This window comes from Pseudorca crassidens, chromosome 2 (genome assembly GCF_039906515.1).
Source record: "Pseudorca crassidens isolate mPseCra1 chromosome 2, mPseCra1.hap1, whole genome shotgun sequence".
Lineage (NCBI taxonomy): Eukaryota > Metazoa > Chordata > Mammalia > Artiodactyla > Delphinidae > Pseudorca > Pseudorca crassidens.
In genome coordinates this window covers 45,066,569-45,093,604 of record NC_090297.1, presented here as the reverse complement: position 1 = coordinate 45,093,604, position 27,036 = coordinate 45,066,569, and the positions used below count along the sequence as shown (strand labels likewise).

Sequence of the window (27,036 nt, the reverse complement as noted above, 5' to 3'; positions counted from 1 at the left end):
TGGACCCACTTCCTCTCGCCAATCTAGAAGTTCGTAGACCTAGAGGTGGGGCGAGAGGCGGCAGTTTCGGGCGGGTCAGGGCGGAGCTGAGAGGACGGCAAAGGCGGAAGCAGCGGCCAGCGGGACTGGGAAGGGGCTGGTCCCGGAAGGAGGAGGAAACCTGAAAAGAAAACAGCAACAAGCTGAGGTGCTGTGACAGAGGCAAACAAGATGGCGGCGGCGAAGGGGAGCCTCTGGGTCAGGGCCCAACTGGGGCTCTCGCCGCTGCTGCTGCTGCTGACTATGGCCCTGACCGGAGGCTCGGGGACCGCTTCGGCTGAAGCTTTTGACTCGGTCTTGGGTGATACGGCGTCTTGTCACCGGGCCTGTCAGTTGACCTACCCCTTGCACACCTACCCCAAGGTAGGGCCCGTCTAAACCGGGCTACAGCCCTTCCGTGGCCTCCCATCTCTCCGCTCTCCCGTACCTCTGTCGGCACTGGAAGCCTGACTGTTGAATCCACCCTTCAACCGCTGTCTCCCATCTGTGTAACTCCTGTTTTCTTCCCCTAATCTTACCCGCACCGCGCTTCTGCTGTAATTACCGGAAGTTTGTGCCGCACCTACCCTGTAATAGGCTGGGGACACAAAAATAAGCAAGACACGACCCCTTTCCTCTGGGGCCTTGCGGGGCAGCAGGGGAGACGAACACTCGGAGGGGGAGGAGTATCCAGATGATTAATGCGGGGTCCTCACCTTCCAGGGACGGCGGGGGGAGGGGGGCAGTTGCAGATACGCCAGCCCACAAAATGTTAACTCTTAACCCCTGTTGCCTGAGCGCCTCTCTGGGCTGGGACCCTGCAGTCTGTTCCTGGAGTCAAACAAGTAGACAATTCCACCGTAGTATGAAATACATCAAGGAGTTGGGAGACGCTTAGGGAGGGCTTTCCGCCTGTGTTGAGTAACTGTACAAGGCGCTCACACTGGGACTGGAATGGCTTAGAGAAAAAGCAGTTAGGTTGCTGCATTCAGAGAACTTACCATTCAGTGCAGCAGAAGACAGAGGGAATAAGTGGAGTGGGAAAGAAATGAGACTGCCCTTAGTAGGGGGATCACAACTTATGAACAGAGTGACCCTTCCTCCCCTCCTTGTCCACCCTCAAGTGCTGCCTTTCCTTTAATTCCATTCCACTAATCGAGTTGTTTTGCAGCTTCTAAAGAACTGTTGACTCAACATCCTAAATTGCGTGGTGACTCCCCCACCCTTCCAAATATATAATTTGGGTATATCATCCTCCCTCCCCCGCCTTTCTTTATGAGAGCTTTTGCTAGTCTTTTTGCCCTTGCTTTTCCTTCATCTTCCCTATGCTGTATGCTTAACTGTGTGGCTAGCCCTCTTTGCTCTCTCAAACTACAAAGTGACAGGTTTAGGATGTTCCTTATTGGCAAGTGCTTTCAGGCTTTTGAAATTCTGAAGTTCTAAATGCTGTCACTCCCTGTATGTTTGTTTACTGCTGGATTTTACATTGCTTGAGGATTATCAGTTTTCAAGAAAAAGTGTGGGAGAGGGGATTATCAAATTTTCAGTCAGAGACAAATATAGCAGTCAAGAGAGAGAAATGAGGAATTCTGACTTCCAGACTTTCAAATCCATGTGTACTGCTCCTGGATACATTATTTTTTTCTCTTCGTATAAACCTCTCATAAGTAAGAGGATTGTATGAGGAAACTAATATTGATTTGTCCTGGAATTGGGCAGAGACTTATTTTGTATCTTTCTAGTGTTTGGATGTGTTGGTTGTTTTGTTTTTTCTGAGATTTTCCTAGCAAATTTGTAGTTATTTGAATACATATGCTGCGAGAATAAACAATTCAAAAGGATAAACGTTTCTGGAACCTCTAGGTATTTTTATAATATCCACTACTTTCTAACAATTGATGTGATATCTAAGTGTTTTTTATTTATTCAGTAAAGCTCTTCTCCCCAGGAACTCTAAATCATCTGGCTCCCTGTGTGTCCTGGCCTTAAAATTGATTAACTGTCTACTCTCTGTTAGCCAGTGTGATGGGAGATTTACCTCCATTATCTCCAATTCTCACCCTGCAAAGTTGGGTTTTACAATTGAGGGAATCGAGACTCTGAAAGGTTCAGTGACTTGCCCAAGGTCACATAGCCAGGAAGTAGTGGAGTAATAGGAATTCAGTCCTAAAACTGGCTGTATTATGCTGCCTTCTATTAATGAAGTTATATTATTACAAATATTTAATTTACTTATTTCACTGATATCTGTCAGTCCTCCTTCAAATTATTGTGCTTTACAGTTCAGGAAAAAGCAGTGTGTGTTATAAGAAATTAGATGAATTTACAAGGTCCTGTAGCCTCTCTTGGTCTGGGATTTGTGACTGGCAGATAGAACTCTCATTTTAATGACTCTTTTTCAGAATTAATTATTTGTTGCAAGAAAGGATACAAAAAAAAAAAAGAAAGTAGGATACTTTACTTGTTTGTAAGTAGATACTTAAAATTATTATATTTTACCCTTTAACTTTCTTCAAAAGTATAATTGCTTAACTTGTCTGGGTCCAAATGCAGGAGACATAAGTCATGTTAATAACAAAGATAATTATAGAGCTAGCCTGGTCATTTTTTAACAGTGTGTGGGCTCTGGAACCATACAAACCTGGGTTCCATTTCCAGCTTCACTTTTTTTTAAATAAATTGATTGATTGATTTTTGACTGAGTTGGGTCTTAGTTGCTGCACGTGGGCCTTCTCCAGTTGCGGCTAGCAGGGGCCACACTTCCCTGTGGTGCGTGGGCTTCTCATTGCGGTGGCTTCTCTTGTTGCGGAGCACGGGGTCTAGGCGTGCAGGCTTCCGTAGTTGTGGCACATGGGCTTAGTTGCTCCGTGGCATGTGGGATCTTCCCAGACCAGGGCTCGAACCCGTGTCCCCTGCATTAGCAGGTGGACTCCCAACCACTGCGCCACTAGGGAAGACCCCCAGCTTCACTTTTACTATCTGTGTGTCCTTGCTGATTACTTAACTTACCATGACTTCATTTTGTCAACTATAAAAAAAAAACAAACAAAAAAAACACCTCACACCTTGCAGAGCAAGTGTGAGGATTAAAGATAGTATACATGGCACTCTTAGCACAGTGCCTAACACATGGCAATAGATAGTTATTTCCTTTGCCCAATGTCATAAAACCAATTTGGTACATACAGTATATTAGTAATGCTGAATAAGAGGGAGAATAGTTAGCCTGACTTAGCTCAGGATAAGAACATGCATGTAAAATCTATAGATAGTAGGGTTCCTTCTTTAAGGAGGATTCATTAAGTTTCCTTCTAATTATTTAGCTGGTATTCAGTTTGGTGGGGAGCACCATTTCCTTGTGCTCTAAATTAGGGAAGGTCTATTTTATATAAGCTTGCCAGTCACTTTGGATACATAGGGCATGAAATATTATCTAGAACATGAAACACTTACTTGGAATAAGGTTATGATTTTTAATAGCTACCAATTGAGTGCCTGCTCTGTGCCAGGTATCCTATGATACATTAAGTGTTAGCACCATGCCTGGCACATTATGGGTGCTCATGAAATATATTATTAATGTTATGTCTACTTATTAGTTAGTATAGCATAATATTAATGATGTTGTAGATATAAGATATATAAATAAAATAATAAAGTATAAAATAAAATCCTCATCATGTTTCAAGATTGGCATATGAGTATTGGTCACTGTTTTACAACTAACGAGTTGAGGCTGAGAGAGATTAAGTCCCTTGCCCAAGGTTGTACAGAATAAGTGGTGAGGCTGAGCTTCTAACCAGGCCTAATTCCTGAACCTAGGCTCTTTCACCATGCTACAGTCTCTTCTGAAAATGGTACTGGAGGGCTTATTGGATTGGTTTAACACATGAAAACATATCTGAAAATGAAATGGTATGCAGTATAGCTCATACTAATGAGCTCATGCTTCCCCTATGCAATATAAGGAAATATGTGGTGCTCCAAAGATGTAAGAGAATTCTTCCACTGTTTTACAAAGCCTGCAAAAGCTACTCAGGTATGAAATTTATTTTAATTGCTAACTCTTTCAATTTCACTGTAACAATAAATGCAGCTAGAACTGAAGTCCAAAAATGCACTACCTTCAAAGTTGTGTAATAAAACTTGTTTAATATTAGACTGCAGCCATCTCCTCTTAATGGATTGTTGCTACATAAATTTTACTAATCCTGCTGGAAAGAAATGCATACCTTTGTATTCCGTTGGTTGCTAACTGGTATATGCACATGCTGTTTCCTTCCTTATTAGGTGCCTGCCAGTTTGTACACAGTGAACTACACAGTAAGTTGAGGGGGCTCCCCCACATGTACTGGTTTGTTTCAAATACTATACATTTAACCAAAGAAAAGCCTGTTGAAGACGTTGTCATTAGTCTTATTAAGCAGTTCACATTTTCCAGCGACGAGTCTTTCCTATCTTGAGCTCTCACACATATACAATGATGCTTATAACTGTTGTTTTCTATTTTTAAAACCAGTTATTATGATTGACACTACTACCATTTATTGAGCACCTTAAATGTCCCAGGCACTGCACTAGGAATAGCTGTCTTCTGGCATTATTGAGGGGTTTGGAGATAATTTATAGTTTTTATTTCCTTTTTGAGATTTAGATAGGTAAAATAACTTGTACACACTGACCTAAAAGGTTTTATTCCAAGTCTGGCTGATTCCAGTGGCCTTTCCCATATGTCACACGTTGGCCTTGTTTGTGTTCTCAGTTCAGGTAAACCAAGTTTAAAAAAATCCTTTCACTTAAGCATTTTTTTAGATGTATACCTCACTTTATGGGGGCCTTTATGGCACTATTTGCCATGTGAAGCTAGTCGTGATACTTTTCCTGATAAGCCTGATGATTCGTATAAATATTTATGTGGCAGAAGTACACCATTGGTCCCTAAAGTACTTGTTTACTCATTTATACCTCTATTATAGTTCTGATTATGTCACTGTTATTTTCAACTTTTCCCCCCAAAATATGACTATGGAATATGGGAAAAGGGTGATGTTTTTAACCCACTAGGTTTGTTTCTTGGATATCACTTTTATTATTTATTTGTTAGTTTATTTATTTATTTTGGATGTCACTGTTAAAATAAGGAACTAAGGGCTTCCCTGGTGGTTCAGTGGTTGAGAGTCTGCCTGCCGGTGCAGGGGACGCGGGTTCGTGCCCTGGTCCAGGAAGATCCCACATGCCGCAGAGCAGCTGGGCCTGTGAGCCATGGATGCTGAGCCTGTGCATCCGGAGCCTGTGCTCTGCAACGGGAGAGGCCACAACAGTGAGAGGCCTGCGTACCGCAAAAAATAAAAAAATAAAAAAAATAAGGAACTAAAACTTCTTTGTATGGCAAAGGTCTTGGTATTACCTGGCTCCTATCATTTTTCTTTCAGTCATAAATCTTTTGTTGGACAATTATAATAAACCCTATTAACTTTGCTTTCTTTTTGACCTATTTTCCCCCCGAAGGAAAAATGCTAGTTTTTGGTAATCCTCCCTGTTCTTGAACTCCCTAGGAAGAGGAGTTGTACGCATGTCAGAGAGGTTGCAGGCTGTTTTCAATTTGTCAATTTGTGGATGATGGAATTGATTTAAATCGGACCAAATTGGAATGTGAATCTGGTAAGATGCTATGCTAATGACATCAGCAGTATATAACATTGGTGTTTTCTTTGAGTTGTGTTATGCTTTTTATGTGTTTTCCTCAGAAAATGACAGGCATACTGTTTATTCATCCAGCATACTTTAATTATTATGAAGTTAAACTTCTAGTAGATACTGCTAGAAATTTCATGGGCTTTAAATTTCATCTGTTTATTGAGACAATGTTTATTTTATGCTGTGGATAGGACACCTTTGTTTAAGTAAGCATTTGGTTTAGACAATGCAATAGTAATTACCCTTCTTATAATTCATCACTACCTTTTCAATGGATGGTATAATTTTCCTAAGCCTTTCATTCATAGGCTAGCTGACTTAGCTCCAAGTTTTTTACTGAATCAGGCCTTTGACTCAGTATTTAATAGTGTATTCTTTGTGGGTCATGCCAATAAAAGAAGTAACCAGAGTTTTGTCGTCTCTTAAACCACTATTCTTACCTTTTGCCAAAAGTGATGTGTTTAATAAAATAAACCTGTAATCAGGACAAAAATGACATTTAGCTTTTTAAAGAACTGTAATGGAATTTTCTCCATTCATTACCTTACACTGTTTATTCAGTGTAGCAGGAGGTACCTTTCTCCCTATCGCTATGCCAGTACTCACATTTAGCCTCTGTGATATCATAAACTTTTTTTATGGCGCAGTCTCCTAAATGGCCATCTTTATATGTGCATAATGCGGTTCAGTTTATTATCTAGCACCTTTGGGAAGTATATTACAAATGCATGACTGGGTGGAAAGAAAAATAAAATTGTTATAGTGGTAAAGTGTTATATCACAAGAAAGAAATGGCTCTAGTGAACTAAATGAAGAGTATATATGGTAGAGACTCATTCCAACTTTAGAATCCTGCTGTAGAACATTTTCTAAGTTCAGTTTTCTCAGAATTTAGGATGTTAGACTGATTGCTTTGTTTTATTTTTCCTTGCCATGTGAATACCCTTGCTTCTCAACTAAGTGATTCAGTTCCTAACAGTAATATCATATATTTGTGTAAATTACTAAAGTATATTATTTTGTTCAACCCCATGAAATAGGTGGTGGTAGTTCAGTTTTAGACCTATAGAAATCAATAGAGAGGTTAAATAGCTCCACCTAAGTCACATACACTGCCAACAAGTGGTGAAGCCAGAATTTCAGGATGCCAGTTCAGTGTTTTTTCCACTGTGCAAACCTTAGCTGTGAGGATCACCTCATATGAATGTCATCATGTAGCCAGAGCCTGAGTATGTAATTAATAGATTTATACCTGGAAGATCTGACTTGTGGGAGGCAGAAGGTATGGGGTTTTATTAAAAGAATACATTTGCTACCGTTACCAAATGTGGAAATTCATATTGATGAAATACTTTTTAAGTATAATAAATTTCTTTATAAAATTTCTTTATAAGATGCCAATGTTCTCTCCCTTTTTTTCTCTCCTTCTCTTTTTTTTCTTGTAATTTGACTGTTTTTCTCTTCCAGCATGTACAGAAGCATATTCCCAATCTGATGAGCAATATGCTTGTCACCTTGGTTGCCAGAATCAGCTGCCATTTGCTGAATTGAGACAAGAACAAGTACGAAACAATTCTGCCTTTCAGAAATGCCTGCTTAGATCGCACTTTGTATTGAAATGTATATTGCCCACATGATCCTATTTTAGTGTTATATTTTATAATTAGTCTTCAGCAAACAAATTATATGTTTGCAAATAGAAAAGTCAATTGATTAATTACTTTTGTATAATGCTTTACTGTTAAGATGTACGTTCACACCTATAATCTCATTTTGGTTTTTTTCTAGGTCCAGTGACGGTATTATCCCCATTTTGCATATGAAAAAACTGAGGCTCAGAAAAATTGAGAGTTCCTTTTTTTCATCCCATCTGCTATTGCCTTAACTCAAATCATCATTATTTCTCATCTGTATTACTAAATTAACTTCTGATCTATTTTCCCACTTCAGCCCCCTCTAGTCCATCCTTTAGTCTGTGTCCAGATATTTATTTTCTGTGTCCAGATATTTATTTTCTAAATGGGAATCTCGTCATGTCATTCTCCTATCTTATATACTTCAGTAGCTCCCCGTGACATACAGGTTTAAGTCCAAACCACTTATCACAGCCTGGCTCCTGATTACCTCTTCTATATCATCTCTTATAATTCCCCACCCCTCATACTCTATCCAAACATACTGGGAAAAGTTTTTTAATTTTATTAACTCTGGCATAAGAAGTACAGCCACATGGCACAAAACTCAAAAGGTTTAAAAAAAAAAGTTGACCCATATTACTACTGCACTACATGATCTGCAGTTGGTTGAATTCTCAGATGCAGAATCGCGGATATGGGGAGCCAACAATAATTTGTGTGTATACACAGATTTCGGCACCCCAACCCCTGCATTGTTCCAGGATCAGCTGTATAGTGAAAAGTCTCCTACTCCTGTATCTCTTAGCCACTCCATTTTGCTCCATTAATGTAGCCAGGGTTACCAATGCAGAGGTAATTTATATATATACAAGAATACATGTATTCTTTCTTTTCTAAAATATAAGTAATAAAGAATGTCTACTCACTTTTTTTCACTGCATACATGTTTCATTGTATGGATGTATCATTTAAGCAGTCCCTTATTTGTGGACATGTAGGTTGTTTCTAATTTTTTAAATTTATAAATGATGTTGCATATTTTTCACATTTATATCTATAATAAAATCACAGGAGTAGAATTGCTGAGTTAAGAGGTATATGCATTTTTAATTTTGAGAAATAGAGCAAAATTGCCCTCCATGGAATTTGTATCAGATTTTAAAATTGACATATAATTCATTCTATAAAATTCACCCTTCTAAAGTATTCAGTGCAGTAGTTTTTAGTATATTCACAAACTGTGCAACCATCATTACTACCTAATTCCAGAACATTTTCATCATCAAAAAAAGAAATCTCATACCCATTAGCAGTCACTCTCCTTTCCTCCTCCTCCCAGTCCTTGGCAATGTACAAATTTTATTACAGTTTTAATTTGTGTTTTTCTTATGAGTAACTTTAAAAATAATTTCTAATTTTTAAGACCCATATTTATTTCCTTTTCTCTTAATTATGTACATACTGAACAGTCCTTAATGTTTGTAATATGACATTATTTCTTGCCTCTGTCCCTTCTACTCCCCATCTGCTCAGTGAATCCTCTTGATTCAGGGCAGGTGTCATGTCCTTTTCGAAGCCTTCTTAACCACCTCTGACCCCAGTTTGGGTTATGTGCCTTTCCCCATACACATGTTTCACCCTGTGTTTCACCTCTGTCCTATACAGATTAAACACAGATATACAGTGATAAATAAACACACATGGTTTAAACATCTTAAAATTTATAATCTTAACGAATGCTTGTTTAGTGAACTAATCAATGAATGATTTCACAGCTATTAAGTGGGAAAATTGTATCATGAATACAGATCTTCTGATTCTAAAAACTCTTCTCTCTTAATACCCCATACTGCCTCTCTTTTGGAATATAGCAGAACCAAAGCTATCCCTAGAGTTCAGCAAGTTGTATCCCACACTTGTGCTCTAGAGGGGCCCACTGCTGCTAAATAAGTCAAGAAGTCAGAATTGAAGGGGAGGTGATACCAATTAATGTAAAAATCTCATCAGTAGCTTACTGTATATAGTCAGCCCATAAATACTTCCCTCACTCTGCCCTGTTATCAGGTACCTTACATTTTATGCATATATTCTTTTTTTTTCCACTGGTGTTCATTATAGCATGGATTATTTTACATGAAAGCATTAAAGATGAGAATAGTATGATTTGTCCCTTCCCCTTCTACCTCTTGAGGACTTGCTAATCCTTATTTAATCAAATCTTAAGATTCTCCACATTTTTGGACCTAATTCAAAAGCCTGTTATTTTGATAGAGGTGACAGGTAGCTTAAAGTGTGTTTGGTCGCAAATTAAAAGATCCTGTGATTTTAAGCTTCTCATAGTTAATTTGCATAGGTAATGAAGAGTTTACTCTAATGTTGATGACTGTGGTAGAATCCTTAATGGTTTATATTCTGTCCCAATAAGGATTTGATTATGTTGCTCTCTTGAATATACATATATAAAAAAATAATATATTTCTCATGATTTAATTTTTTTTTTAAGCTCATGTCCCTGATGCCAAAAATGCATCTACTCTTCCCTCTAACTCTGGTAAGGTCATTCTGGAGTGATATGATGGACTCTGCACAGAGCTTCATAACGTCTTCGTGGACTTTTTATCTTCAAGCTGATGATGGAAAAATAGTTATATTCCAGGTGATGACTGTGCTTCATAGATTCATTTAAATACCAACAGTAGTAATGTATATGTCTTAAATGAATGTCTTAGTATAGGGCCATGTACTTAGTCCCTTACAAATATTTATCGTCAAATAATAATTACTTACTAACCTACATTAAAACATTGGGCATCAGGACCCAATTTGACTTACCCCTCCCTCTGCCCATTGGAAACCTATTTAAAGCCTGTTGTTCCTTATCTTATAAGAACTCTGAATCTGCTAAATTTTAGAGTGGTTAAATTGATAAAAATGAAACCTCTAGATATGAAACATAAGAAAAATTAATGTAGTTTGAATATAAATAATGGTGTGTGTTTATATCATATATGGATATTAGGGAAAAGCAATAGAACATAATTTTTAGTTGTTAATAGTGCTTTTTCTCATAACTCTTATAAGAGAGCTTGTTGAAGAAGCATATTGCCTTCTAGAGAGGTAACTTTTCTCCTACCTCATTATTTACCATGTGATATGGTAATAATAGCTGCTGTCTTTGAAGGTTCATGTGTACTAGGCATTTACATATATTATCTCAAATCTTCAAACAACTTCATGAGGTTGTATTATCACTATTTTATTGATGAAGAAACTGTGAGTCTAACTTATTTAAGGTCACGCTGCCAGTATAACAGAATTAGGCTTCAAACCTGGGTTACTTTAGCTCCAAGGCTCATATACCACCCTACCATGCTGTCTTCCTTTTAATTTGGTTGTTAAATTCCTCAAACTTACCAGCCAACAAATTATGTTGTGATGCTTTCTCTCAGGTAATAATTAAAGTAAACCCTTTAATTATTATTGCCAATTGAGTGGCTTATTATAAGGCTAGTCTGTGATTTTTAGCATTGTCCTGAGTCTTGGGTACCCTGTACTTAATTTGGTAATATGTAAAACACAGAAGGAGTTTTCTCTCTTTAAGTTCATGAAGAAGTTCTGTGTCTGAAAGCTACTTAAGTTAAAGCTTAAGTTGACTCTCAGAGTGGAGTCCTCCTTCATTCCTGACTAGATGTGAGATTAGCTCTGTTCCTCTCTTTATGTCAACTTAAGTGTGACTATGATGGAGAAAACGCCACTCCAGAGAATCAGTGCTACATAGGAGATGTAAAGTATGGAGCACTGAGCTATAATTTATGAATTACTCATACTTAGGGAAGAATGGAATGTTTCAGATGAGAAAGAATAGAGATAATATGTGTTTAACCAGAAATTTTGGCAGTCTGCTAAATTATTCCTGATCAACCAGAATTAGAACTCAGTTTTGCATGGTATGATACTTAATGTACTATGTTGTAATTTGTCCCTCTTTTTTTATTTATTTATTTATTTTATGTTGTCAGGCAATTAAACTGACTAAATTCTTGATGATGCTATAAGTCTGCTTCTTTGCAAGGCACTGGATCTAATGTTTAGCAAGTGCAATTAAAATATATTGTGGTTAACATGTTTTATTTTTTATACCATACTTCTGTTACTTTTTCTCAATTTGAATCTTTGTAGAGATGATATGTTATCGAACTTCCTACTGAGAAAAGCTTAAGAAGAAGTACAAATGACTTAATTGCTTTCACTATCATTTTAGTCTAAGCCAGAGATCCAGTATGCACCACAGTTGGAGCAGGAGCCTACAAATTTGAAAGAACCGTCACTAAGCAAAATGTCCTGTAAGTTTTATTTTAAGTAGCTTGGGATTAAAAACATTAATGGTCAAATCTGGTGGTGTTAGAATTGGTTGTATGATTGTTTTTACACTAATGGAAGGTGAATAAATAATTTTTAAAACTGTGGTTCTCAAACTTTAATATGCATTAAGATCTGTAGAGTTTGTTAAAGCAATTTCTGAGCCCCACCTCCAAAGTTTCCAATTTACTAAATCTGGGATAGGACATGAGAATTTGTGTTTCTCACAAATTCCTGGATTCTGTTGCAGCTGGTCTGGGGACCACACTTTAGAATCACTATTCTAAAAACATTTAGTTTGCTTTGAAGGATGTTTTGAGTATGAACTAATGAGAGATTCTGGTATCTCCCAACAAACTAACCAAATAGTGAAACTACCTTGAAAATATGTTTTTATTCTATTTTTATTTCTATGCTAGAAGTGAATTTAAACTTATAGGAATAGAAAACATCAGGCTAAAACTGCTTACCTTTTAAAATGTGCTAGCTCATACCTTATTTTAGATACTGATTTTATTAACTTTTTAATTATTTTGGTGGGTGGATAATAACAGAACATAACACAAGGCCATCTTTAGATTTGAACAAACCAAATTCTATTATTACATTCAGAAATGTAATTAAACAGAAAGCATCAATGTCAATAAAAATTTGAAAGTAAAATAGGAAATTCATAATGTTGTATAATATCCAGTTGATTTTTAATGTGCCAGAGGAACTTGCATTCATTATAAAATATGTCAGATTACATTTACAAAAGCAGCTGGATATCTGTACAGTGTATATATCTAGAAGCAGTCATTTGAGACTAGCTTTTGGAATATAGGATATCATAAACTTGTACCTTATTATTTCAGCAGATCTTCATATGAGAAGTTCACATGCACATAGGAACTATCTTGAAGATGGAGAACGCGATGGTTTTTTAAGATGTCTCTCTCTGTATGTATTCATCTTCACTTATGCATATAGGAGATAAAATCTGGCTTGTATCAGAGAGATGCAGTCCTTTTTATTATTTTAAAGTTATATTAGCTGCTCAAGAGTAGAAAACTTTTTTTTACCTTTTACCTTTTCCCTACCAAATCCAAAGTTGTACTTTTGGATATTTTATTAGTTTGTTTAAAAGGTAATTCTCATACTACTTTAATCAAACCCAAGCGGGTAGTTTTTTTCACAGCACAAAAGCATCCTTGTTCTTATTGGGAGTCTTTGATTTATGTTACGATATGTGCTTCTTCAGGCATCTCAGTTAAGCTTTAATTTAATATTTATTGAAAAAAATTCACATATGAGTAGACCCACACAGTTCAAATCCGTGTTGTTCAAGGGTCAACGGTATTTACATAGCATTTACATTTTATTAGATATTATAAGCAATCTAGAGATGATTTAAAGTATACAGGAAGATATGCATAGGTTATACGCAAGTACTACACCACTTTATATAAGGGAATTGAGCACCCTCAGATTTTGGTATGGGAGGGGGCAGCAGTCCTGGGACCAGTGCCCTGGGGATACCAAGGGATGACTGTGTGTCTAAATGGTTTGGGGGTTGGCTTTTTGTTTTATCTATATGGCCACACAGGAGGCTAGGGGAGGTAGATAAGGGCTACAGATAAAGGAGGGCTTTGTGTTCTATACCGAGTGTCATCTCCATGCCAAGGATTCTTTTTTTTTTTCAATTATTTATTTGACTGTGTCGGGTCTTAGTTGCGGCGTGGGTTTCTCTCTAGTTGTGGCGCACGGGCTCTAGAGCACGCAGGCTTAGTTGCCCCTCAGCATGTGGGATCTTAGTTCCCTGAGCAGGGATTGACCCCGCGTCCCCTGCATTGGAACGCGGATTCTTAACCACTTGACCACCAGGGAAGTACCCATGCCAAAGATTCTTAAGGGTGGCAAGGGAAAGTGGGCAGGCGAGGGTAATTGTTACCTTGTGCCCTCCTGGGAAGGAATATCAGGCCTTCTGAGGATGAGGAGGGTTTTATCAAAGTATGCATGCTTCTACTCCTCCAAGGAGTTGTGATAAGAGCCTTCTCCCTGCAACCACCCCCCACCCCTAGCCAAAAAAAAAAAGAGAGAGAGAAAGAGACGGTAGGCCATAGCACTTGGTGATAATTATCTACTCTGTGTCAGATACCAGACCAAGCACTTGAGTAGAGAGGTGAACAAGTGTGTATATACTCTAGTGGACTATTCTGTCTCAAGTGTAACACTTCAGTAGCCCACGCTACATGCTTCCTGTAATTTCTTAGAGTAGAAATAGTTTCTTGAGAGGTTTTATCAGATATCAGTAGGGTTCTATTAGAACCTAAAAATTAATACTTTTTACTGAATAAACTCTTTAAAGACTGGGTAAGAAAATGAGAATTAAAATTTTCCCTTCCTTTCATTGCTAAACTTGCTTTTGACGTTGTACAGAAAAAAAGGCAATTTTTCTCTCTCTCAGTATTTTGGATTTTTGTTGCAGTTTGATAAGTTTTATGGAACCTAAATAATTATCTAATCTTAAGTTACAGTTTATTCTTTTTTTTTTTTGGCCATGACACGCGGCTTGCCAGATCTTAGTTCCCCAACCAGGGATTGAACCTGGGGACCCGGCAGTGAGAGCACTGGGTCCTAAACACTGGACTGCCAGGGAATTCCCTACAGTTTATCCTTAATACTGCATTACCTGGCATCTTATTGATGCCTTATTGCCTTTTAACATTTTGTCATGTTTAATCTGTCATGTTTAAATCTAACATTTTAAAAATAGCTTCACTTGTTCTTTAAATCTTAATCTATAGTTTAGTAAACAATAGGGCACTTATGGAAAAAACTCCAGTTGCTGATTCTTGTAACCGGCCTTCTACCCTAAGATATTTTAATCATAAGAAAAATATAACTATCTCTTTTTAAGATATGTGCTAATGGATACAGAATGCTTCATAATAGATATGCTTTTGTAAGTTGAAATTCTAGTAAATTGTGCTAAGTTAAATATTTGAAATGTAGTAGAGAAGCTAACTTCTGGAAGCCTGTTGTGAATCCATTTGTAAAACAAATGATCATTTCATAATTTACCTATTCTGTACCTTAATTCTTTGGAATATTGGGTTTTCTTAAAGCAAGTATTATCTTAATACCTTGCAAAATAATATATGACATTTGTGTAGCACTGTACAGTTTATAGGACACTTTGATTTGCCTTATCTCATTTAGTAATTTAAAAATACCCTTAACAGTAATTTGCTTTAATTTCATATATTTAGCAGAAAGCCAGTATGTCTGATTTTTTAATTTATAAAGGTAACATACCCATGTTATAGAAACTTGAGTAATGGAGGAAAGGACATCATATCACCCTAATATAATAGCTATTATAATATTTTCTTCTCTAAGTATGTTTTTTAAAATAGTTTTAAAGGTAGTACATATAAAGTTTTAATTATATTATTAAATAAGTACAAAAGATTATTGCCTGTAATTGTTAAGAGCCTCCTATTTTTTATATTATGCAATTTTAACATAACTAATTGTTGATTTTTTTCCCCCCCAGTAACTCCGGGTGGATTTTAACCATGACTCTTGTCCTCTCCGTGATGGTATTGCTCTGGATTTGTTGTGCAACCGTTGCTACAGCTGTGGAGCAGTATGTTCCCTCTGAGGTAAATTTAATTCTAACTCTTAGGCCTTTTGAAGACTGAGCCATATGATTTACTTTTTTTAATGCCTTATTGGTTTAGCTAGAAACGCAAAGCCTTTCTATTAATAGAATGAGAGAAGATTTGGTGGTTTATATCACACACCGAGATTGGCACACATGAGAATTACAGGTTCTCAGCACAAGAATCACTTTCCAGTTTTCTGTGGTGCTAACTACCATAATGACCAGTGTATGCCGCCTGGTTTGAGTACAGTGTCTCTCTTCTCCCTAGACCTTTGAGACTGAAAAAAACCCAGTGACATCAGTTTCTAAGGTGATATATAAGAAAGAAAACTTGTAGAACTACTTAAAGTTTTAAATTTAACATTGCCACAAATGTTAAGGAATAATTGCTGCTTTAGAAGCAGCAAGGCTAGAGCTTTTGATTTTGAGTAATGTGTTCTGGTATACCCTGAGAGAGATGGAAAACTGTCTTGACTTTCTTGGTAATTAAAATTTAACTGGCTCAAGAAACATACTGTTAAGGTAAAGGATGTTTGTTTCAGAAAAAAGGTCTAATTTCAGTATGGTACTGGCACAAAAACAGAAATATAGATCAGTGGAACAGGATAGAAAGCCCAGAGATAAACCCACGCACATATGATCACCTTATTTTTGATAAAGGAGGCAAGAATATACAATGGAGAAAAGACAGCCTCTTCAATAAGTGGTACTGGGAAAACTGGATAGCTACATGTAAAAGAATGAAATTAGAACACTCCCTAACACCATACACAAAAATAACCTCAAAATGGATTAAAGAAAATGGATTAGAGGAAAACATAGAACACTCTGTGACATAAATCACAGCAAGATCCTTTTTGACCCACTTCCTAGAGAAATGGAAATAAAAACAAAAATAAACAAATGGAACTTAATGAAACTTAAAAGCTTTTGCACAGCAAAGGAAACCATAAACAAGACGAAAAGACAACCCTCAGAATGGGAGAAAATATTCGCAAATGAAGCGACTGACAAAGGATTAATCTCCAAAATTTACAAGCAGCTCATGCAGCTCAATATCAAAACAACAAACAACCCAATCCAAAAATGGGCAGAAGACCTAAATAGACATTTCTCCAAAGAAGATATCCAGATTGCCAACAAACACATGAAAGCATGCTCAACATCACTAATCATTAGAGAAATGCAGATCAAAACTACAATGAGGTCACCTCACACCAGTCAGAATGGCCAGCATCAAAAAATCTACAAACAATAAGTTCTGGAGAGGGTGTGGAGAAAAAGGAACCCTCTTGCACTGTTGGTGGGAATGTAAATTGATACAGCCACTATGGAGAACAGTATGGAGGTTCCTTAAAAAACTAAAAATAGAACTACCATATGACCCAGCAATCCCACTACTGAGAAAACCATAATTCAAAAAGAGTCATGTACCACAATGTTCATTGCAGCTCTATTTACAATAGCCAGGAAATGGAAGCAACCTAAGTGTCCACTGACAGATGAATGGATAAAGAAGATGTGGCACATATATACAATGGAATATTACTCAGCCATAAAAAGGAACGAAATTGAGTTATTTGTAGTGAGGTGGACGTACCTAGAGTCTGTCATACAGAGTGAAGTAAGTCAGAAAGAGAAAAACAAATACCGTATGTTAACACATGTATGTGGAATCTAAAAAAAAAAAAATGGTTATGAAGAACCTGGGGACAGGACAGGAATAAAGACGCAGATGTAGAGAATGGACTTGAGGACGCGGGCAGGGGGAAGGGTAAGCTGGGACAAAGTGAGAGAGTGGCATGGACATATATAAACTACCAAATGTAAAATAGATAGCTAGTGGGAAGCAGCTGCACGGCACAGGGGAGATCAGCTCAGTGGTTTGTGACCACCTAGAGAGGTGGGATAGGGAGGGTGGGAGGGAGACACAAGAGGGAGGGGATATGGGGATATATGTATGTGTATAGCTGATTCACTTTGTTATAAAGCAGAAACTAACAGACCATTGTAAAGCAGTTATACTCCAATAAATATGTTTAAATAAATAAATAGAAATAAATAAAAACAATGACTTTTGAGCTCTTAAAAAAAAAGTCTAATTTGATGATTCAACTTAGCTTTCAAGGAAGGAAAATTAATTATATAACTAAACATAAGATAATAAATTCTATTGACATCAGATCCAACTGAAATAAACTTTAGTTCTCATATGCCTCCAGAATGCAATAGAAAAAGAGAGAAAAGAAGAAAGGAGGGAAATTTGAAGAATGGTATGGATTGGCAGAGACAGGAGGGTGGACAATATTCCCAGGTACAGACAAGAATAAGCTACTATCAGGGAAGGACTGTAGGCAGCTGACTTGATTAAAAGAACTTAAATTAGGAAATTAAACCAAATGAATAAAGTTAGACAGGATTGGGAAGAACGTTGAATTGTGGAAGTGTTAGACAATGGGTAAATTTCTGTAGAACTCATCTGTTTATGATATGATCTGAACATCCTTTTGCTAATTACCTATTTGTGTTCTTGTTTAGTTCTGATATCCATATTTTAATCATTTTATTGTTCCTGATAAAGTTGAAATTACACATCTTACATAGGATTGCCTTTGCCTATTACTTGCTTTTGAACTGCCCCATGCACTCTAAATCCTCATGACAACAAAGCTACAAACGCAGAGTAGTAAATCTTTATTGACACTGTGGTACTTTATTCCTTCCATTAGCACAATTCCTTCTCTTTACTTCTAGGATGCCCCTTGTAAAAGAAAGATACGCGTAGAGATTGGTGTGGTTATTTCCTGGAAAGATTGAATTACTGGCCTCAGGTGGAATTTACCTTGATAAAATCACCACTACCTGGCTTCTGGTTCCCAGGACTACTGACTAATGTTGAGCATTTTCTGCTGGACACCATTCTAAGCATTTTATATGAATTAGCTCATTTAGTCCTTTCAGTAACTCTGTGAGATGGCTACTATTATTATCCTCTTTTCCAGATATGAAAACTGAAAGAGAGAATGTATTATTGCCCCAGTGTCACATAACTAGTAAGTGGTAGAACCAGAATTTAAACCCAGGTCATCTGACTCCAAAGCCAGTACCCTTAAGTTTTTTAGTTAACCTGGAGTCATCACTAGGGAAGTTGATTATGTTACTTATATCAGGAGCTCATCTTCTGTGTAACCTCTTTTGACACTAGAAAGTTGAACACCACTGGGACCACATGTTTCATGTTTTTGAGTCAGGATGCTCACACTCTCTTACTGAAACAGTTCTTAGATGGACATTTCATGGTTTTTCCTCTCTTATCTCCTTACTTGACTTATGGAATTGATCTCCTCTTCTGGTGTTGTTTAGACATAACAGTGCTTCACATTGTGGTTTTGGTTACATCTTACAGACCTGGGGACCTGTCCCTCCCTTTCAGAATATTCTTGGTCTTTTTCTTCCTTTTAGATGTTGTCTCTGCTGTGATAAATTTTGTCTTGATTGTATAGCTTTAATTCTGTGAGAAGTTCTTTCCCCTTATTTCCAAGTTGTTTGTAGAACACCTCGTTGTTCCCACATATGCCCAGGCCCCTGGATCATAAAGCCTAAAGCATCAGAACCACACGTGGAGTCCTGTTGGCAGCTATTACATTCCCTCCTGATGTCTGCATATGGATGTCACTTTCTTTCCCCTCTCTAGAACTCTTCTTCCTGTCCTTAACAATCAAAAGTATGGTGACACCCTCAAAGAGCCTATGCTTTCCTAAGATACATCTTCTAGAAAAATATATCGAAAACACTTATTTGAATTCACTGCTTTTAGGCTTTACTTTGTATCTGAAACCACACTTTAGCTAAGTAATAATGTTTTTTCAACTGTATTTTTTTTTTTTTTTTTTTTTTGGCCGTATGTGGGCCTCTCACTATTACGGCCTCTCCCGCTGTGGAGCACAGGCTCCGGACACGCAGGCTCAGCGGCCATGGCTCACGGGCCCAGCCGCTCCGTGGCATGTGGGATCTTCCCGGACCGGGACACGAACCAGTGTCCCCTTCATCGGCAGGCAGACTCTCAACCACTGCACCACCAGGGAAGCACTCAACTGTATTTTTAATTATAAAAATTCTACATACTTGGTATAGAATTTATAAAGTTATATATAAAGAAGCAGGAAAAAAATCACTCATCCAGAACTATTTCATATTGCCATTTTAGTGGATTTCTTTTCACAATTGAAAACTGTATAGGACTTGCCTGGCGGCGCAGTGGTTAAGAATCCGCCTGCCAATGCGGGGAACATGGGTTCAAGCCCTGGTCCGGGAAGATCCCACAGGCTGTGGATCAACTAAGCCCATGTGCCACAACTGCTGAGTCTGCGCTCTAGAGCCCGCGAGCCACAACTGCTGAGCCCATGAGCCACAACTACTGAGCCTGCGTGCTTAGAGCCCACGCTCCGCAACAAGAGAAGCCACCACAGTGAGAAGCCCATGCACCACAATGAAGAGTAGCCCCTGCTCGCCGCAACCAGAGAAAGCCTGTGCACAGCAAGAAAGACCCAACACAGCCAAAAATAAATAAATTAATTAATTAAATATATTAAAAAAAAAAAAGTTGTATTAACTGGGACTTCCCTGGCCATCCAGTGGTTAAGAGTCCATGCTTCCATTGCAGGGGTGTGGGGTCAGTCCCTCGTAGAGGAACTAAGATCCTGCATGCCTCACAGCGCAGCCAAAACAAAAAGGAGAAAAAACAAGCTGTATAAACTATTTCAGTATTAATGTTTTGTTTCTTATTGTAAAATATAGCAGTGTAAATACTCCTTCCCTGGTATTTTCTCCTTTATTTATTGTAAAAGTAGCTGAGAATTTAGCATTAGGAAATTATTCAGATTTTCTTAATCAAAAGCCACCTATTTTAAACTTTACTTTCATAAAACCTCTTCATTGATTTTATTATTGGAACATAAGTTACTTCTGACCCCTCTCCATAGTAACATGAGACTCCATGTTAAGTAATACAAGCAATGAGCAATGTTATTTATATTTTGTTATATTATTTATATATATAATCCTATGTGTTTATAGGAAATCATAGACCTGCTGAGAGAATGTTTCTCTTCAGTATGGACCTGGTATCTTGAGCTCAAACATGAAATATAAAAAGCTTCCTTTTCATTCACTACAAATAAAGCTTAAAATGGTGCTAATAAGGGCCAGGAATGTGGTCTTGGAAACTTATGAGCAGCTTTATTTTTTTTATTTAGGAAAGTTCTGAAATAATTTATCCTTAGCCTGTTTTGTATATAGTAGGTACTCATCATATACCATTTGATAGTAATGCCAGAAAGAGTTGGCATTTGTTGATCTTAAAGCAGTATCATTTTGAGTGACTTACAAAGATTTTGATCCTTTTTTCTCCACTGTTTTTCCCTGTTCTTTCACATTTATGATGTTTTTTTGAAACTTCATGAAATAATGCTTTTCTCTTGTTGAGCTGTCTACTTAAGATAATAAAGAGTTGTCATTCATAGTGGTCCTTGTCAGGCAGGTCAAACCTGACTTATAAAAACAGGGTTCAGCAACATTGGATATTCCTTTCTAGAGACCAGGCAGCCTCAGAAAATTGCCAAAGCCACAAATAATAATACAAATGCTGCCTCAGTGTTATCTCATTATCTGTTTGCATCCTTTTTTCTTATTTGTCAAGACCATGATCATCTGATTTCAAATGGTTAGTTAAGAAAGGTTTTAGAAGACTTCAAATAACATTCATGTTAGTAAATCACAGACACTTATGGATAACATATGATGTGCTAGGCCCTGTTCAAGAGATTAGAGGTACAATGAAGAATAACATGAAGGTGGAACAAAGTTGAATGTTAAAGGCTGCAATGACTCAAGAAGTAGGGTGGGGGCTTCCCTCATGGCGCAGCAGTTAGAATCTGCCTGCCAATGCAGGGGACACAGGTTCGATCCCTGGTCAGGGAAGATCCCACATGCTGTGGAGCAGCTAAGCCCAAGCGCCACAACTACTGAGCCTGCGCTCTAAAGCCCATGAGCCACAGCTACTGAAGCCCACGTGCCTAGAGTCCGTGCTGCACAAGAGAAGCCATGACAATGAGAAGCCTGTGCACTGAAACGAAGAGTAGCCCCCGCTCACCGCAACTAGTTAAAGTCCACGTGCAGCAACGAAGACCCAATGCAGCCAAAAATAAATTAGGTTAATTTTTTTAAATAGTAGGTGAAACATGTCTTAAACTATAATAAACATTATTTGTCTAAAAAAAAAAAAAGACCAAGAATCTTGTTGTTGAGAAGCTTTAAGTCTCAAGAGAGACAATCAGAAAACGATGTAAATGCCATAGCTTTTTAATCTAAATTCTGTTAAGAAAATGAGTTTTAGAAAAGATTTATGTACATCTAAGATTGCATAACTGGTTAGTGGCAAAGGCAGGCCTAAAGCCCAAATACATACTAATTGAGTTTATTTTTAACTTTTAGAAGTAATACGTGTGACATAAAATTGACTTCCTCTTCCTCACTTCTCAGATAAACCAGTCAATAGTTTTTAAAAATTTTTCCAAGCAGTTGCCATTTAAAAATTTTATCTTTTATTTCTTGTTTTATCAATTTTAGACATTATCTGATGTTCTCCTACTAAAGGATGAGTTTAGTTCCCTTATACTGTCTCACTTCCATCTCTTCAGTTGCTGGGTTTTGGTTTTTTTTTAATATATATATATAAATTTATTTCTTTTATTTATTTATTTTTTGGCTGCGTTGGGTCTTCATTGCTATGTGCGGACTTTCTCTCATTGAGGTGAGCAGGGGCTACTCTTCGTTGCGGTGCACGGGCTTCTCATTGGGGTGGCTTCTCGTTGCAGAGCACAGGCTCTAGGCGCACGGGCTTCAGTAGTTGTGGCACATGGGCTCAGTAGTTGTGGCTCACGGGCTCTAGAGCACAGGCTCAGTAGTTGTGGCGCATGGGCTTAGTTGCTCTGCAGCATGTGGGATCTTCCTGGACCAGGGCTTGAACCTGTGTCCTCTGCATTGGCAGGCAGATTCTTAACCACTGAGCCACGAGGGAAGCCCCCAGTTGCTGGTTTTTATAATGTATATTATTATTTTGTATACATTTAGTGAGTGCTTTACAAATTTCTGTTGATTCCTCATTACTGCCTTTCCTTCTCCCTTTTTATACTGTCTCAATTTTCATTAATTATTATGATTGTTGACAATAAAATATACTCATTCTTCTGTATATATACTTTAATAGGTTGATCTGAAAAATTAAAATCCACTAGGCAGCATTTACAATATTATGATTATATAAATATTCAAAGTAGAACACTGGTTCTATTAAAACACTGGCAAATATAAACCTGAATTACTTAAAAGTGTTCCCAGGAGGATCTTCCATATATCTCTGCTTAATGGAACCCATTTTTGTTTTGTTCTGGCTTTCTTCCCATTTTCTAAGTCATCTCAGTTGCTACTGTTTCTTGTATGTTATTTTCTTTCTTGATTTCCTCTTTACTTTTGCTGGACCTCATTAAGTAATTTTTTTCATAAAGGATACTTGAGCAATAAACTTCCCAAGGTAACACTTTTGAAAATACCTCTGTTGTACCCTTGTATTTGGTTAGTAATTTGAGAATACAGAGTAGCCACAGAATCACTAAACATACTGGTTAGAGGTTATCCATATGCTCCCATCCATTTCCCTGCACGAATTTTGCTCTTTCTCCCTGATCTTCTAGATAGCTTCTTCCATATAGATGTTTGAAATAATTTAAACAGTTCCTGGTCACTGTTTCAAGGTTTTTAAATGTTAAACAGAGTTGTGAAAGTTTTTCTTTCATTGTGCCCCAGAGCAAATTATCACATGTTAATTTGGGTTTTAAGGAGGCCTTAGTGTATCAGATCCATGTCCAATCCATCAACCACTGAATTTGTCTTGAAAATATTCTCTTACTGGAAAAGTGTCAGGTACTGGGCCACCTCCTTGGTGCAGGATAGTTACTGCCTTGAAACAGTAGACAGCAGACCACATCTGAAATGTGTTCAAGTAAGCAGCCATCATGACAATCACTTTTAGAACTTTTTTATCACCCCAAAAAGGAAACTCATACTAGTAGTTACTCCCCATTTCCTCCCAAGCATCTTCACCAGCCATAGACGACCAATATGTTTGGTCTCTTGTGACTGGCCTCTTTCACTTAGCATAATGTTTTCAAGGTTCATCCATGTTGTAGCATGTATTGGTATTGTAGATGCTTAAACTTTTGAAGGTGCTCTTTATTCAGCATCTTCTAAAAGCACCTTTCCAACATCAGGTACTTCTGTGTCGGTCTGTCTTTTTAATATAGTCAGTTGCCCTGTCAATAATGTCAGCACTTCACAGAATCAGAGATTTATTGCCATATGCATTAACAACAAAATCTATCCCATTTGTTAGTAAAAACTTTTCCTTTTCTATTTTTTCCTTTAGGAGATAGGCCTATATCTAAATAGACCTACTCTCAAAAGATATTAGACATTTCCATTATACTTCAGTGAATTTTATGACATTTGCACTGATTCTGTGTTGTGCTTTCATTCTTTCGTTTTAATATCTATCTTCTTGGATATGTTAGTAATAATTTGAGCTTTTATATGTTTATGAAGACCTTTCTATCAGTGTTAAAGTATTTCATGTACATTCTTTGTTCTACTCACAGCCTTTTAAAATAGTACATACCATTTTCCATATATGTTAATTTAGAACATTTAGTAGCAGAGAAACTTAACCCCAAATCATTTGACCACTTGGTTGGAGAGCTAAGATCTTAAAGGAATTGATCACTTAAGGCATCAAACATCCAGAATCCATGCTCTTGTATGACCACACTTACTCCATTTAAACCTGAGCAATTTTTCTTGATGCTCAATTGTTAACTTCTAAGTATTTTAAGTCAGTACATGTGGAAAAGTTTTCTTTGGCCATCCACTGGGAACTGAATCACATATCTGTAACACTTTGAGTAAAAGCATTCTTGAGGACGTTTATAGAAATTTTTTTTTTACCAGATACCCACAGATTAAATTGCTATTTTTGAAGACTTACTTGGAGAGGTTCCTAATTATCCAAATTGCTAATGTTCATTGATTGTTTTTTGCAGAAGCTGAGTATCTATGGTGACTTGGAATTCGTGAATGAACAAAAGCTAAACAGATATCCAGCTTCCTCTCTTGTGGTTGTTAGATCTAAAGGTGAAGATCATGAAGAAGCAGGGCCTCTACCTGCAAAAGTGAATCTTGCTCATTCAGAAATATAAGCTTTTTTTTTTTAAGAAAAGTGTATAGACATCTAAATTTCCATTCCTCATAGTGCTTTTTAAAATGGTTTCATTGGCTATAGGACTTAAAAATCACTATTAAATGCAAATAAAGTTACCGAAATCTGTGACGACTGTATTTGCTGTAATATTACCTGTAATTTTTTTCTAGTAATTTAAGAGATGGATATTTGGGGTTGTATTTTTATTTTACTAATATCTGTGCTGTTTTAATTATTATTTGCATTGTTTTTGTTTGTTTCCTTTCTTAGCCAAATTCTGTGAGCTGATCATTGTTTTTCCCCACCTCCTACCATGTCAGTCACCTTAGTTAATAAGTTGAATACTCAGTAGGATATGACACTCCTGCTCAGCAATGGCCCACAATCTGTAATTTGAAATTTAGTAGAAAATGCCCTTTAATACACTACATTTTCAGTTGTATTGAACTGAAATCATTAAAATTTTATTTGAATAATTATGTGCTGAAATTTGAGTTAATATACTAATTTTCCAGATCTTCCCTTTCACCCCTACCCAACCCAGAAAATAATGAGGAAATGTTCTATGTCTGTTTATTGCTATACGATGATCAGGGAGCAAATTAAAGCAAAAATGATTCACAAATGCATTTTATGTTATTTTGCACAGGCTATAGATTTTTTTGTTGGATGGATCTTTCCAAAGAACTATTTTTCTCTGTTAGAAAGCATATCAAGTATAAGTTAAAGATATTATCAAAGAAAGCTTTTCATTTCTTTTTTTTTTTTTTTTTTTTTTGCGGTACACGGGCCTCTCACTGTTGTGGCCTCTCCTGCTGCGGAGCACAGGCTCCAGACGCGCAGGCTCAGTGGCCATGGCTCATGGGCCCAGCCGCTCCACGGCATGTGGGATCTTCCCGGACCGGGGCACAAACCCGTGTTCCCTGCATCGGCAGGCGGACTCTCAACCACTGCGCCACCAGGGAAGCCCCAAACTTTTCATTTTGATAGTAAGAATTAGACTCTCATGTTGCACAATTAAGTATAGAATTCACTTTGCAAAAACTGTTATTATCATTCCTTTATTATTATTATCAATAATACAGATACAAAAATAAGAGTGACATCAAGTAACATAGTACACCACAGTCTTAATGTGATTCAGTGTCATTAGACGTGAAATGTTAAATGACTTTGCTAACCAATACTTTCCTCACATGGGCATTACTGGCAACTGCAGTAGTGCTGTTTGAATAAAGAGTGAGTCACACACTTGCCTTCAGCCTAGTCATTAGCTTTCTCTGAGTCAAAAGAAAATACAATTAACTAATCAAGTAAGGCTTTGGTCACAAAATATAGGTTTTGCTTTTTTAAATAGTAGGTTGTCTAGATTTGGAAGATAGAGGGTTAGAAAGTATGTCAGGCAATCTCTTTCTGATTTTTTGTGAGAAAACAGTTATAAAACATGAGAAATGGATTGGATTTACCTTAAAAAAAATAAGCCCAGTTGTCTTATTTAGCACCCATGGTATACACTTACGTTCATTAATCAGACACACATTTAATTGCAATGCACCCAGTGAGGCCAACTGAGGGGAATATATTCAAAATGCTGCAGATTTATAGGAGTCAGAGAGCCCACTATTAGGAAAGGCCTCCCTTATAAAAACAAAACAATACGAAAGAATATCTCGATAAGAAAGAGCAACTGTATAATTGTCCTATGCTCTTCCACCTTCCCTTGGTTTTGTTTCTCTTTGCTTCCCGAATGAGATACCCCTGAGATACCCTCAATCCTCTTGAAAGGATTGATCCAAGTTTAGACAAACTTTCCCCTCTTGTTTGTAAGAGACAATTCCTTGTGTGAGGAAATACCCAATCTTTCCTGTTATTTATCAGGCACTCAAATATTTGTGTCCTGCCTTTTTATTTTCACATGATTAAACCAGACTGACGTTTTACTTTTGTTTTTATTTATTTATTTATTTATTTTTTGCAGTACGCGGGCCTCTCACTGTTGTGGCCTCTCCCACTGCAGAGCACAGGCTCCAAACACGCAGGCTCAGCAGCCTTGGCTCACGGGCCCAGCCGCTCCGCGGCATGTGGGATCTTCCCGGACCGGGGCACGAACCCATGCCCCCTGCATTGGCAGGCGGACTCTCAACCACTGTGGCACCAGGGAAGCCCCAGTTTTACTTTTAAAAAAAAGAAAAGAAAAATGACCACCACCACCACCCCCAAAGGTATACAGCATAAAAATATGTGACTTGAAAATTGCAACAAAGCAAAGAAACTGGCCCCTTCTAAAGTAACAGTTTAGCCCTTTGGGTGGACCCAACTTTACTTGTTTCCATTAGACAGGTATCACCTTCTTTCCTACCACA

General features: G+C 37.4%; 2 protein-coding genes across 5 annotated transcripts in view; one reads left to right on the top strand and one right to left on the bottom strand.

The window, feature by feature from the left end:
• Positions 1–593, bottom strand: part of TCEANC2 (transcription elongation factor A N-terminal and central domain containing 2) — a 38,709-nt gene extending 38,116 nt beyond the window's left edge. Inside the window, exon 1 of the mRNA XM_067726245.1 lies at positions 467–593. The gene's annotated coding sequence lies outside the window, so the exon portion shown is untranslated. The remainder of the gene's footprint in view (positions 1–466) is intronic.
• On the top strand, positions 30–25,149 carry TMEM59 (transmembrane protein 59). Of its 4 annotated transcripts, none has more exons than XM_067726239.1 (9): positions 30–402; positions 4,309–4,341; positions 5,574–5,679; positions 7,183–7,277; positions 9,856–10,008; positions 11,614–11,695; positions 12,569–12,653; positions 15,253–15,361; positions 24,516–25,149. In XM_067726239.1, the coding sequence occupies exons 1-9, from the start codon at positions 211–213 to the stop codon at positions 24,669–24,671; spliced, it is 1,011 nt and encodes a 336-aa protein (XP_067582340.1). In that variant the 5' UTR covers positions 30–210; the 3' UTR covers positions 24,672–25,149. The 4 variants fall into 4 exon arrangements, with proteins under 4 accessions (XP_067582340.1, XP_067582341.1, XP_067582343.1 ...); XM_067726240.1 differs by having other exon boundaries at positions 34–402; positions 12,572–12,653; XM_067726242.1 differs by lacking the exon at positions 4,309–4,341 and having other exon boundaries at positions 42–402.
• Positions 25,150–27,036: the final 1,887 nt, after the last annotated feature.